We start from the raw sequence: 13,865 nt of genomic DNA on the forward strand, positions 1-13,865 counted from the left end.
TTGTGTTTGTGTAAGTTTGTGTGTTTTTGTGTGTGTGTAATTTTTTGTGTTTGTTAGTTTTTTTGTGTGTGTGTGTGTGTGTGTGTGTGTGTTTTTTTGTGTGTGTGTATGTCTTTGTGTGTGTAAGTTTTGGGGTGTGTGCGTAAGTTTTCGTGTGTGTGCGTGTTAGTTTTGTGTTTGTGTGTTTGTTATTTTTTGTGCGTGTGTGTGTGTGTTTTTTGTTGTGTTCTTGTGTAATTTTTTGTGTGTGTGTGTGTGTGTGTGTGTAAGTGTTTGTTTGTGTGTGTGTTAGTTTTGGAGTGTGTGTGTGTTTTAGTTTTCGTGTGCATGTGTAAGTTTTTGTGTGTGTAAGTTTTGGGGTGTGTGTTTAAGTTTTCGTGTGTGTATGTGTAAGATTTGTGATTGTTTGTGTCTGTAATTTTTTGTGATTGTGTGTGTGAGTTTTTTTGTGTTATTTTTTTATTTTTTGTGTGTGTGTGTGTGTGTGTAAGTTTAAGTGTGTGTGTTAGTTTTTGCGTGTGTGTGTTAGTTTTCGTGTGTGTGTGTGTGTAAGTTTGTGTGTGTGTGTGTGTGTGTATGTTTTTGTATGAATGTAAGCTTTTTTGAGCATTTTTGTTTTTGTTTGAATTTGCTAGTTTTTTTTTGTGTGTGTGTGTGTGTAAGTTTTTTTGTTTTTTATTTTTTGCATGTTTGTGTAATTTTTCGTGTGTGTGTGTTTAATTTTTGTGTGTGTGTGTGTGTGCAAGATTTTGTGAGTGTGTGTGTGAGTTTTTTTGTGTTATTGTGTTAGTTTTTGTGTGTGTGTGTGTGTGTGTGTAGTTTTTGTGTGTGTGTAAGTTTTGGCGTGTGTGTGTGAGTTTTCGTGTGTGTGTGTGTGTAAGTTTGTGTGTGTGTGTGTGTGTGTAAGTTTTTGTGTGCATGTAAGTTTTTGTGTGCATGTAAGTTTTCGTGTGCATGTGTAAGTTTTTGTGTGTGTGTGTGTGTAAGTTTTGTGTGTGTGTGTGTGTAAGTTTTGGAGTGTTTGTGTATGTATTGACTTGTGTGTGTAATTTTTCATGTGTGTGTGTGTGTATTTTTTTTTGTTTGTTTGTTATTTTGTGTGCGTGTGTGTTATTTTTTTTGTGTGTGTAAGTTTTTGTGTGCATGTAAGTTTTTGTGTGCATGTAAGTTTTAGCATGTGGGTTTAAGTTTTGTGTGTGTGTGTGTGTAAGTTTTTGTGTTTCTAAGATTTTGTGTGTTGATGTAAGTTTTTTTTGTTTGTGTGTAAGTTTGTGTGTGTGTGTGTGTGTGTGTAAGTTTTTGTGTGTGTAATTTTTTTTGTGTGTGTGTGTATTAGTTTGTGTGTGTGTGTGTGTGTGTGTGTATGTTTTTGTGTGTATAAGTTTTTGAGTTTATGTGTTATTTTTAGTTTGTGTGTTTGTAAGTTTTTTGTGTGTGAGTGTGTGTTTGTTTTTTTTTTCGTGTGTTTTTGTTTGTTTTTTTTGTGTTCATTTTTTTGTTTTTGTGTGTGTGTGTGTGTAATTTTTTGTGTGTGTGTTAGTTTTGGGGGGGGTGTGTTAGTTTTCGTGTGTGTGTGTGTGTAAGTTTTGTGTGTGTGTGTGTGTGTAATTTTTTGTGTGCATTTAAGTTTTTGTCTGCATGTAAGTTTTGGTGTGCATGTGTATGTTTTGTGTGTGTGTGTGTGTGTGTGAGTTTGTGTGTGTGTGTGTGTAAGTTTTGGCGTGTGTGTGTAAGTTTTTGTGTGTGTGTGTGTGTGTGTAAGTTTTCGTGTGTGTGTGTAAGTTTGTGTGTGTGTGTTTTTGTGTGTGTGTAAGTTTTTGTGTGCATGTATGGGGACCGGGGAGGGCCTTTGGGACCCAGGGAGGGCGTTTGGGGATCCGGGGCCCTTGAGGATTGGGTGGTCTTTTGGGAGCCCAGTGGACCTTTGGGGACCGGGGGAGGACCTTTGGGGGCCCGGGGAACCCTTGGGGGCCGGTTGGCACTTTGGGAGCCCGGGGGACCTTTGAGGACCAGGGGAGGGCCTTTGGGGGTCTGAGGAGGGCGTTTGGGGGATAACATTTCGAAATTTTTACTTTTTAGTTTACTTTTTTGCGGCGCATTCCTGCGGCGCATTCCTGCGGCGCATCCCTGCGGCGCATCTCTGCGGTGCATCCCCTGCGGCGCTTTCCTGCGGCGCATCCCTGCGGCACATCCTGCGGCGCATGTCCTGCGGCGCCTCCCTGCGGCGCATCCCCTGTGGCGCATCCCCCTGCGGCGCAGCCCCCGGCGACACCTTCCGGGTCCGCGGTGCTGCTCGGGGCCCGGGGGCCCGTCGGCGACCGGGGGGAGGGCCTTGGGGGTACGGGGTGCCCTTCGGGGGTCCAGGGGGCCCTTTGAGGACCGGGGGGGGGGCCTTTGGGGGTCTGAGGAGGGCGTTTGGGGGGCTGGGGCTCTTTGGGAGCTTGGGGGACCTTTGAGTACCGGGGCCTTCCTTCGGGGTTGGGGTAGGAGGATTGGAACCCTTTGGGGTTGGGGTAGAGGACCTCACAACACTGTTCAAATGAAACTTGTGTATTATAACGACCACAGAGTTTCACCATTAAATCCTCTTCTAAAATCTCTTCAAAAATTATCTTTTAAAATGTCTCTAACTGTTTCGCCAAAATAGTTCCATAACCTGTCTAAAACGGTTTCGCCCAAATAATCCCTAAACGTAATTTCAGCGTGTTCCTTTTGTTTTTGGCATCTCTGCGCTAATGCATTTCAAATTAATAAGAAACCTGATTCCCGCGCTAAAACAATTCATCGCTAAGATGTTTCTTGGAGAATTGTTTCCATGGCCTTTGGTTATTAATATCCTTTGGAGTTCGACCAAAAGAGTTGTTTCCGAGGCAAAGACATTAATGACTTGGATCTATTCCTGGAGAATCGTTTCTAGGCGAAAATTTTTAAAGTCTGACAGATGATGTCATTGGTTGATTGATCTGTCAAGAAAGGGGAATTAATTTGTTGTTTCTAAGGGGAATTATTGATTCACGATAGGTGAATTGAGGTCGACAGCACAGGTGTTCCAAGGTCGATGTTGTTGTTGTTGTAAGTGCACGCTCTCAGCGAATGTCAAGGTCGATGTTGTTGTTGTTGACACACTTTGATTACGCAATCAATTTAGGTCATTGACCCCATTAACCATGTGTTCCCCCTAATGACTCTATGCCCTTATTTGGTGTACGTACGGGACTGACATTACCACGTGTTCTCCCTAATGACTCTATGCCCATATTTGGTGTACGTACGGGATAAGGCCCTTCTACTGTTAAATATGAAGCTTTGCTTGAAAAAGACAGTGAAAACTTGAAAAGCATAAGAACGAAATATTTTGGATCCCTGCTACGATCCTCTTTCGACGGTAATACTAAAATCGATACAAAAGATTTACAGTTAATCAAAAATAAATTCTCTAAATAGTACAAGGAAAAAGTATCTCACATCACAATGCAAATTGTTTCAAATTGCAAGATGGCCAAAAACAGATAGTCCTCGTCTATTTGGACAATCATCCATGATTTAGAACAGCCATCAATGTCTAATTCTGGATTTAATTTATATAACAGTGTTTTAGTTAGCATTTTCATAACCCACTGGTTTAAAACACTTAATTAGAGCTAAGCAGTCAAAAGTATACCCCCTGGCAAAAAAGTATGGGATGTGAAAAAACCATTCAAGTTGTACATCAAATACATAAATCAAACAAAAAAGCCATTCATTTGTTTTTGAAACCCTTAACTGTAAAAACAAATTTATAAAAATATGACTCATTATAGTTAAGATGAAATTAAGATTTCAATCTCAAGCCTGTATTTGTAAGGAATGGACAGGGATAGCCATTAACAATTAATGAAAACAAAAGCTTCGACAAGGCTGTATTGCCATTCTATATACAGAAGAAAAAGGATGACAAACGGGCAATTTTTTCCAATAGATTGGCCTACAAGGAAATTGCTGAACATGTAGATACACAAGGTTTTGAACTCAACTAAGAACCAAACTAAAAACCAAACTATTCTTATGTTTTTTTCTCTTTCTGATCATTAACACTTTGATAATGATAAAAGATTCACTTGGTAATGATTAACTTTTTCTGTTACCTAAATTTTAGTATTTCATTTAGTTTTTAATTTTTGCTTGTTAAAGCTTTCCTGTTTTTGTTTTCATTTGTAAATAAATTATGGGTTTGAATCTGAAATATTTTACATCCATGCCTATTATTTCTCACAATGTTTTTTTTTTATGAACTCAGTTACATAACTGTTTTCTGTCTGTTTTCATTTATTTTTTCATGTTCACAGCAAATACTTTCTATAGAAGTGGAATTTCAAAGGACAATAATTAAACGGACAAAGGACCTGAGAATAAAAGTGACGGTAAAGCCTGAAACGAACCAAAAATCCCTAAATATGAGAGGGCCTATACTTACCTTGCTTTTTGCTAACTTTTAACCTGTGCTTTACTGAAAAACTAGCTAAAATCCAAATTTTTTACCCTCTGTTGGGAACTTCAATGATTAATTTACCCTTTTTTTGTTCTATACGTTTCAATTAAAACTGAACTGTTGAAAACGTGATGTGCTTAAAAACCTATATTTCATTTGAAATAGGTTAAATTAAGACCATTCATTCCCGGAGCATTCTGGTAAAACAAAAGAAAATCAAGAATATGTTTGAGGGTGTGTATTAATTCCAGTAAAATCCAAGTTGAGTTTTGACGTCAAAAGCCCCCCCCCCTCTTTTTGGGTAATTCTTCTTCGTTTTATTTTTAGCAGTATTCTTTACTTCCATACGAAACATATTGTTTTTTAAGTAAGAATTTACTTTTGATCTTTCTTCATTTTGATTGACTAAACTAAACTGAAATAGCAATTTAGTTAGTGTTCAAATAAGTTTTGTTGTGATTATGGGTTATAATTGCCGAAACTTTGACCGGGGTTTTTGGGACTGAAGTCAAATAATTTGGAAACAACATCCAAAGAATCAGATTATGGTTTTCATTATATATTAAACAAAGTCCAGAGCTGTACTAATCGACACGACTCGGAAAGTTACAAATGAAATATCACCCAGTAGTCCAGTACTGTTTCACGATCGTTGGCACATAGGTGGTGTGAGTACAAGGACGACGACATTATTCTCCAGGGTACCACCCTGAAGAAACAGTTGGGTTGCTGCGAAAAACAGCAAATTAACAGAGTTTTAAAACAGGTGCTTTTGACTAGTCTTATTGATAGTTATTTATCTTCCATTTGGGTTTAATTTTCTACACAATATTTTCTGTATTTAGTTTTTGGGATTCTGCTGCTTGGAGATCTTGGCCTATTTGGATAACTAAATTTCACAAGCATGACATTTCAAAACTGTAGCCGAAAATGTGGCTTTTGAAATTGTGGCCCCATCTTTCCAAAGAAAAACTTGGGCTTAACAGAAGTGGAGAGTAGCAATGCAATTAGAGTCTGCACTCACTAATATTTTTTTGTTGTAGAAAAAGAAATCTGATAAAACAATCAAATTTCGTTTGCTTTTTCTGTCACTGCTTTCGCACAATGACAATTTATTGTAATTTTTTCATGATCTATTCATCGGAACATTCTCTGTTTCTCTTATTATGAACATGTGCTTTTAATAGGTTTCTGATTATAATCATAACTGTATACTTTTAATTAATAATTCTTGGAAAATATTTCAAAGAAAAACTATTATTATAATAAATTTATCATCTACAAAGCTGACATGCTTCTCTATTTCATTAATGATTGATTCATTTTTCTGATTTATCTGATTTATTTTATTCATCTTTTATTATTTTCACTGTTTTCTAGATATCTGATATTCACTACTGTTATGAAAGCAAGGTAAAATAAATATGAAAAGCTGAAACATTAGAAATCAAAGTTCTAGTTTGGGTGGCACATGTTGTGACTAATCCTTTTTGATGCCAAATTTCCTTTAGTAAAACGTAATATCAAAAGTATATCTTTTCTTCTGTGCTGCAATGCATGAAAAGGAGGAATTAAATTTTACTCAATATTATGTTAAGTTAATCATGACTAACTTGATCACATTGAGTCACTTATATTATATTCTTAGTTTCATTTTCAGTAAAATTGATTAATTTCATCGATTAAACTGATTAATTTCATTTCTGGATTAAAACACATGGCTATCTTTTTTTCATTTAAATTTATTCCCAAAAAAGAAGTTTAATTACTTTCAAACTTATTTACGGAAAAAATACATGCTTTCAGTTTGTTTATAATTTTGACTGTATAAGTATGAGTTTGTAGTAAATACAAATTTTCCAAAAAATTTTGGTTTTGACAAATGTCACCTTAAAGTCATTGTCTGGATTATTCACCTGAATGACCTCATTGAAACTAAATTCAACACAAAATGATCATACAATCTCCCTAATTATGCAAGCATAGCTGTGTCTGAAATGAACTTAAATCAGGTACATCTAAGTCATTTTAAGTTTTAATATTTCCCCTTCTTTAATACAAGCCTTAGCTGGGCAATCTTTCTCATCACCATTTCCTTTCTAGTTGCCCCTTCGAGTACATCTTTAATGCTGTATGATTTCAAAATACCTTTAAATGACCCATGATGATTTTTTTTAATAGGCTTAAAAACAATATATTTGTTGTTGTTGCTGTGAAGCAGAGTCAAATTTGCTAAAACACTATTGGTACACTTTGTAACTTCCCTCTGAGTGCAACAAGACTCTAATTGCACGTCTGCTCTCTGTTTCAGGATCTCAGCCCCAGCCAAGCACAACAATAGTTTCAGGATCCGGTGCTCAGCAACAACAACAACAACAAGAACAGCAAGAAACTGCTGTTAATTTTCCTTTTGTATTCAATAACTTAGCGAATGTGTTAACGACTGGATTGGATATTCCCCTGGTTAACCAATTAGTTAATCCCATTGTAATTGATGTTCCCATTCCAGCAGCTAGGTCGCTAGACCCACCTAGTATATTAGACAGATTGAAGACGTGAGAACTCCAATTCTTAAAAATGAATGTGATGAAACACGTGATCAATTACTTTAATTTTTCATGAATGACTTGATAAATAAATTCCTACTAGAATTTTGTTTTGAATGTGTATTTCCCATACATCGTAGTTGTTCTGTCTGGCATTCTAAAATGCCTAGAACACCACTTTGCTGGAAATTTTGTGAATGGTTTAATTTAAAAATTTTATATGCGCGATCATAACACAGTGACAAGGCTATTTTCCACTCGCGCATTCACTTGGAAGTTTTCTCACAATTTCAAAATGAAATTCAGTTTTCTAAAAAAGTGAACTAAAATACAGAAAATTCAACATATTATCCATAACGATAGTTAGCAAGCAATGTTAAAGAAAAAAAAATGTGATTCTGGGTTTAAAATGTTTCAATTTTTCTGATTCCGTGAAGGGATTTTATTTTGTCTCAACTTTTGACTCCATCTCTGATAAAAGTTTGTTCAAAATATGATTTTTGTCAGAATAAATGTTAAATTTGTATTTTTTGCCAGATGAAAGATCACGGATACGTGTTTTTTTCCAAGGGTGATCATATCGATCCAGTGGTCCTAGAACATGTCGAGAGGCCTTATTCGAAAGGAAATTAAAAGTTCTAGTGCTCTTTTTAAGTAACCCAAAAAAATTGAGGGTAACTAGGCCCCCTCCTAAGCTCATTTTTTTCCCAAAGTTACCCGACCGAAATTTTGAGATAAGCATTTTGTTCAAAAAAATTCGACAATGTAATAAATATGTCTTTGAGGATGACTTAATCCCCCCCAGTCCCCAGGGGAAGGTCTGCAAGTTATGAGCTTTGCCCATTGTTTACATATAATATTGGTTATTGGTAAGTATACAGACGTTTTCAGGAGGGATTTATCTGGGGGGGGGGGGTGGAGGAGGTGGCTCTCACGATAAATAGCATACTTTTTAAAGTTGTTCCGAAATTTTGCAGTAAAATCACCAACAAAAAACGACATAGGTGACGGATCATTTGATAAAAGTACATTAGTATTTGTAAGCTTTTGATCTGAGATTAGACTAATAAATTCAATCTTTTGCTATAGTGTAGCTTGCGTTCCGAAAGTATCTTTTGACCTTTTTTTGATTTTTATCAAATTGATAATTTTCTGTATCCGAAGGTGTGAGACCTTAACAAGGTTTCAAAATTTTTGTCAAAGATCATGTGTCACAAAAAGTACATTTTCGCGCGTATGGACTTCTGTTTTTTTATTTCTTTCACCGGGCTCTCATCAGGTGGTATTTCGGGATTAAATGTATAGGTATTTCTGATACGACTGTATCTACATTCCTATAATCTCGTGATCGAAAACTTATACGTGACCTAATACACATATTGGGTCGCGGAATAGAATCGTTAAAAAAAAAACTAATTTCAGGAGGCTTGTGAGCTCTTAAGAATCTTCTTCAAATGTCACTTTAATCCTTAACTCAAATTTTAAAACTCTTATTGTTAAATCTTCTACGGTAGTTCAAAGGCGTTATGTAATGTTTTCTCAAAAATCGATTTCAGTCTCAAGAGAGATTGCTCAGAGGCTTAGAGAGGTTGAGCAAGTGAAAACAAAATTGTAACAAATTTTATCATTAATAACTAAACCCTTCTTCGAAGTTGAGCAATAAGCTTGAATAAAAAGTGTTGTTCCTTTTAAACACAATTTATGCGAACGCAGATGCGACATTTTACAACCTTGGAATGAAACAGAAGACGAGCCAAATACCCGACAACGCTAGGACCTCTTTTCATTGGCTAGTGTGAAATATGGCTCGTAATACGAGATTCGAATTATAAAGCGAGAATTTAAACAGAAGGTGGTACATTTATCAAAAGGACCAAGCGAAGTCGCTATCTGACTCTCCACTCTTATATCAAGTTAAAAGCAAAATTTGTGACGTCTTTCATGGAAACGTTTCGGAAAAAAAATTTTCAATACCTATCTTAGAAAGATAAAAAAAAGAGTAAGGAATATGGCATTAGACTTTACAGTCCCTACCAGCGGTGCTGATCTCCGTTTCTTGGCCCTTCAGCCAGAAAGTACATTGGGAGTTTGGGGGCTAACCACCCTGTGCTTTCGCACACCCTTCCTGTTTACCTTCCCCAGATTTCTCCCGGTACCCATTTCAAAGCTGGGTTGACTTTCGCTGAGCTTACAGAGTCACGCCACAGGCCCCCTCCCCAAACGAGATAATTGACTGCATTAAGATTCGACCCCTTGCCGTCTTGGACTTAGGGTCGTAAAATTAGTGGACTAATCGACTCGGCTAGGACGGCTCTAGGACGGCTTAGAAAGATAGTCTAAGGAAGTTTTCCTAGTGATTAGCATAACCAATCATTTCCATTAGTTAATAAAAAACAGCTTAGCAACTAAGATGAAGACACTGGTTGTACTTCCTTAAGCTGTAAAGGTTGCAGATTGTAAAGGTAATTCTTTTTATTTTACTAGCTGAAAATTAATTTTTCTAAAGACTTTCATTCTTTTTCATATACGAGCATACTTGATAATTGAAAAATCCTTATTCTAATTGGAGTAGGCTTTGCAACGAATCAGGATTTGGTTTTGCGTTGTTTGTCGGGACTTTGCAACGAGACATGCTTATACTTAGTTCTGTTTCTCGCCGACTACATACTTAGTTCGCTTTTGCATCGGACCAGGATTCAGATGGTTTTTGCATCGAGTAAGGACATAGCTCATTTTTATACCGAGCAACGTTTCTGCTCGTATTTGTTCCGAGTCAGGCTGTAGTTTTGCATTTAGTATGGAGAGAGGTAGTTTTTAAACCGGGTCAAGACACAACCCGTTTTGCACCAAGCAATAACTAGGTTTGTGTTTGCGCTGAGTCAGAACTTTTGTTGTTTTTACACGGAGTCTGGACTTAAACTGAGAGCTGTATGTTAGCAGATTTTCTGGGGCGAATTCCATTACTTATTCCATTCCGTTACCTGACAAAAATTCGAACAGATTTCATGAGTAAAAGTACGATGACTCCTATAGCCGAATCAAAGTGAACTTCTTTAAATTGCAGTGCATTTTTTACCTACATTTTGGAAGGTTTTCGGAGCCAAAATTCAGTAAAATCCTGTGATAGAATCGTTGAAAAAATTAAGATGTATTAACCGTTTCCAATGCTGTATACTTACTGAGCTTCACCTCACCGGTCCAGATTTACCAAATTTTTTCCTAATGAGCTTGAAAGGAGTAATGATAGGTTAAACCCTCCTACCGCCTTCCTCAAAAGGGCACTGGTAGCTTTTTAAGTTAGGACTGCTTATTTGGAATAAGTCTGAAAATATTTTATTTGTAAATAAAAAACATAAAATAAGATAACACATTTATAGATATATGGGTTTGAATCTCAGATCTTATATTACTAATCTTCTGTGAGGTCTTTCGCTTCAACCAATACAGAAATCCGTTTAAAAGGGAGCATGGTTTAAATGCTATTGATTTATAAGTAAATAGAAATACGAAATAAGCTGTTAACTAACAGATTATGTTGCCTCAGACAGTCGCAAATTAATGGTATCGGTAAATCGTAGTAAAAGGTTTTATTTTCGGCAAGTTTTTATTGTATTACGCATTGAGATTACCCTCTAAGCATAATTTCTCTGGTCAGGTCACATCATGACTGAAGTCTAAAAATATTAGAAAATACAGTTCCCTGACTGTCCTACATGCTGCTTAAGAACAATGCTACCAACCACAACCACTATTAGTGTTTCTTATACACTTTCCTTGCAAACACGCATACAAATTCCAAGTTTTCATTTTAGGGTCAACATCATCAACAACCAATACCGTAGTATCAGCTGCAGCCAATCAGCAACAGCAACAGCAACAGCAACAGCCAAACAATAATAATGTTAACCAGTTTCCAATCATTATTTTGAATTTCATCCCAGAAGAGACAACTACTGCAGCTCCAGAAGAAGAAACAACTACTGGGTAGTTGAGAAGTTGAAGACTAAATTGTCAACGAGGAACATAGATAGAAAATGTGCGTGTGTATGTGTTCCTTTGCGTGTATATATATGTGTGTGTATGGGTGTGTCTGTGTGTGTTTTTGTGTTTTTGTGTTTTTTTTCTGTGTGTGTGTGTGTGTGTATGTGTGTGTGTGTGTGTGTGTGTGTGTGTGTGTGTGTGTGTGTTTGTGTGTGTGTGTGTATTTGTGTGTGTGTGTGTGTGTGTGTGTTTGTGTGTGTGTGTGTTTGTGTGTGTGTTTGTGTGTGTGTGTGTGTGTGTGTGTGTGTGTGTGTGTGCGCGTGTGTGTATGTGTCTATGTCTGTTTGTTTGTGTTTGTTTCTAATCATCATTCAGAGTTGCACATCACCACCAGAAGAAGAAGCTTCTGAAGAAGAACCTACTGAATAACAAAACTAATGGTAGGTTAATAGGAATTCAGTTACTGAATGACGCAGTGAAAGACTAAATTTTAGCAAAAACGAGCTGGAAAGCTTGTGCATGTGCTGTCTGTAATTGTGTTTGTGTGGTTGCATGCGCGAAAATGGCAGAAAAAGAGTGACAGTGGCAAAAATAGATCTGAGTAATCTAGTGTTTGTTTTTGCTTTATGGAAAAAAATGTGAAAGAAGCAAATATGTTTTTTTTTTGAATATAGGCTCAAATATAAATTCCTTTGCATCAGACTATTATTTCCGAGTTTTACAGAATCGTTAGGAAGCTGTTTATAAAAAAAAGATTAAAGGGTAATCTGAGAGAGTTCTATGGTTCTATGATTTTTTCTCTGGGATGAAACTTTCTAGAAATCAGTAACTGATTCCTGCTGAATTGTCTTTTGATATGTAAGTTGTTTTGAGTTGTAATGTTTGTATTTATTTATTTATTTGACACATGTATATGCCCCATCTATAATTTCCGTTTTTTCTATACTTTCTCCTTTTTCATGCTCCCCTTTTCGAATTTTGGGTGAATAGGGGGATAAGATATATTATTGATACTAATATTATTATTAAATCTTTAAAGTCCTTAAACACGTTTTTGAACGCAAATGTATTGAAAAAGATATATTCTCTATTCTAGAGCTTAGCGTTGGACCTATGCAAAATATGTTAAACAGAAATATTTCATAAAGCTTAAGACACATAATATTTACTGAATATTGTGCATAATAGCAAATTAAAAAGAAAAAAAAACTTAGATAAAATAAATAAAAAAAGAAAAATAATGGAGAGAATATGGTAATATCAAAGCCAAGAAGGAGGTCGTAAGAGGAGGGAGCCGTTGTAGGAGTTTTTTCTTTAGCTTTACAGATCCGTCGGCCTTTTTTGAATGATATTTTAGTAAACATGTAAGTAGAAACTGTACCCGAACCAAGATTGGGAATTGTTGCCCTGACTCAATTCTAATCTTGAGAAAAATTATAAAATTGCGCTCTCACTATAAAAAAGCAAGATAATATTGGAAATGGAACTTCAACAATTGACACAGAAATGGTTCAGGCCAGGCAAATAAACCAGGGTAGTTCTTTGGATTACAACCTTCCCACCACCCCAACCTTAATTCCATGATTTTTCAGCTTTCCCCTATTATATTTTATACTTTTCATATAGTTTCCCTACTGTTTGTTTTCAATAAAGGGTTGTGTCCCCTAAAAAGTCACTTCCACTTCAACAAGCTTCCTGCAATCATTTTAGATCAAGTATGCGCACATGGGATGAAGGGTTCTTCCCAAATCGAAAAAGTACTACGATTTCCTGTGATTTCCTTTTTTATGTTAATATGATTAGGCTGTTTTTGTTTTCGTTTGAAAAAAAGTCCTGTATACGTTCCTGGTACAGATTAAATAAAGAAACAAGTTTTTTAATTTGAAAGTTATGAGCAACATTAAGACTTAAAACGAATAGAAATTAATCCATATATGAGAGGGTTGCTTCCTCCTCAATAACTCGCTCTTTACACTAAAGTTTTTTTTTTAGTTTTTTAAAAGGCTTCTTATTCTCGTTAAACGACCCTTGTGCTTCAGAAATTGTTTTTAAAAAATTGAGACAAAAAGTCAAAATTTAGCGTAAAAAGTGGGGTATTGAGAAGGGAGCAGCTCCCCATATACGCAATAATTTTTGTTCGTTTAAAATTCTAATGTTGCTACTTAATTTCAGTAAAAAATATAATTTTTCTTATTCAATTTTTGATCGTTTCACAATATGCCGGGAAATCTGGCTCCCCTCCGTAGTATATTCCTTCCCTCCGCGGAAAATTCTTCCAAGTAAAGTTCTTCCCACATAAAATACTCCCCCCAAAAAAGTTACCCCTGGAAAATTCCGCCCTAGCTGGAAATTTCCCCTGGAAAAATTCTGGTGGATGATTCCAACTGAAAAATTCTCCTTAGCGTACTTCCATTTGAAAAGACCTTAATTTCTTGTCCATTTTTCAAATGATGCTGGAAATCTCCCCTCGGTGGAAAATTTGTCTCGGAAATTCTCCACCGCTAGTGGAAAGTTTCTCCCACGGAAAATTTCCACATCGAGAATTTCTCCCGCAAAATTCCGCCTCGATGAATTTCTCCCGTGGAAAATCCCCCCCCTCCCATGGGAAATCCTCCAGACAATTACAACTCCGTTGAAAATTTACCTGGAACATACCCGCATATATAATTGAGCCGGCAAAGAGAAAGTAAGACAAATAAAAAGAAATTCCTGTAGGAATTTTGGTGAATTTCTCCAGTTTAAAATTTCTCCTGAAAAATTCACCCTGGGAAACTTCCCTCCTCACGGAAAGTTCTACCAATGGAAAGTACCCCCCAAAAATGTCTGCATACTCCCCCATTAGAGATTTTAAACGTAAACAATATGGAAAC

The 13,865-nt window shown here is 36.3% G+C and overlaps 1 protein-coding gene across 2 annotated transcripts in view; it reads left to right on the forward strand.

Annotated features, from left to right (window-relative positions):
• LOC148939467 (uncharacterized) overlaps positions 1-11,172 on the forward strand; it is a 37,814-nt gene extending 26,642 nt beyond the window's left edge. The window contains exon 3 of one of the 2 annotated variants that reach the window (XM_089106748.1): positions 10,827-11,172. In XM_089106748.1, the coding sequence (XP_088962874.1) occupies positions 10,827-11,002 (176 nt within the window). In that variant the 3' untranslated portion in view covers positions 11,003-11,172. Of the gene's footprint in view, positions 1-6,779; positions 7,068-10,826 lie in introns of those variants that run through there. The other variant, XM_089106747.1, reaches the window with a different exon arrangement.
• The last annotated feature ends 2,693 nt before the right edge of the window (positions 11,173-13,865 follow it).

This window comes from Artemia sp. Qi Xiang Cuo, chromosome 21, assembly GCF_049724085.1.
Source record: "Artemia sp. Qi Xiang Cuo chromosome 21, ASM4972408v1, whole genome shotgun sequence".
In the NCBI taxonomy this organism is placed as follows: domain Eukaryota; kingdom Metazoa; phylum Arthropoda; class Branchiopoda; order Anostraca; family Artemiidae; genus Artemia; species Artemia sp. Qi Xiang Cuo.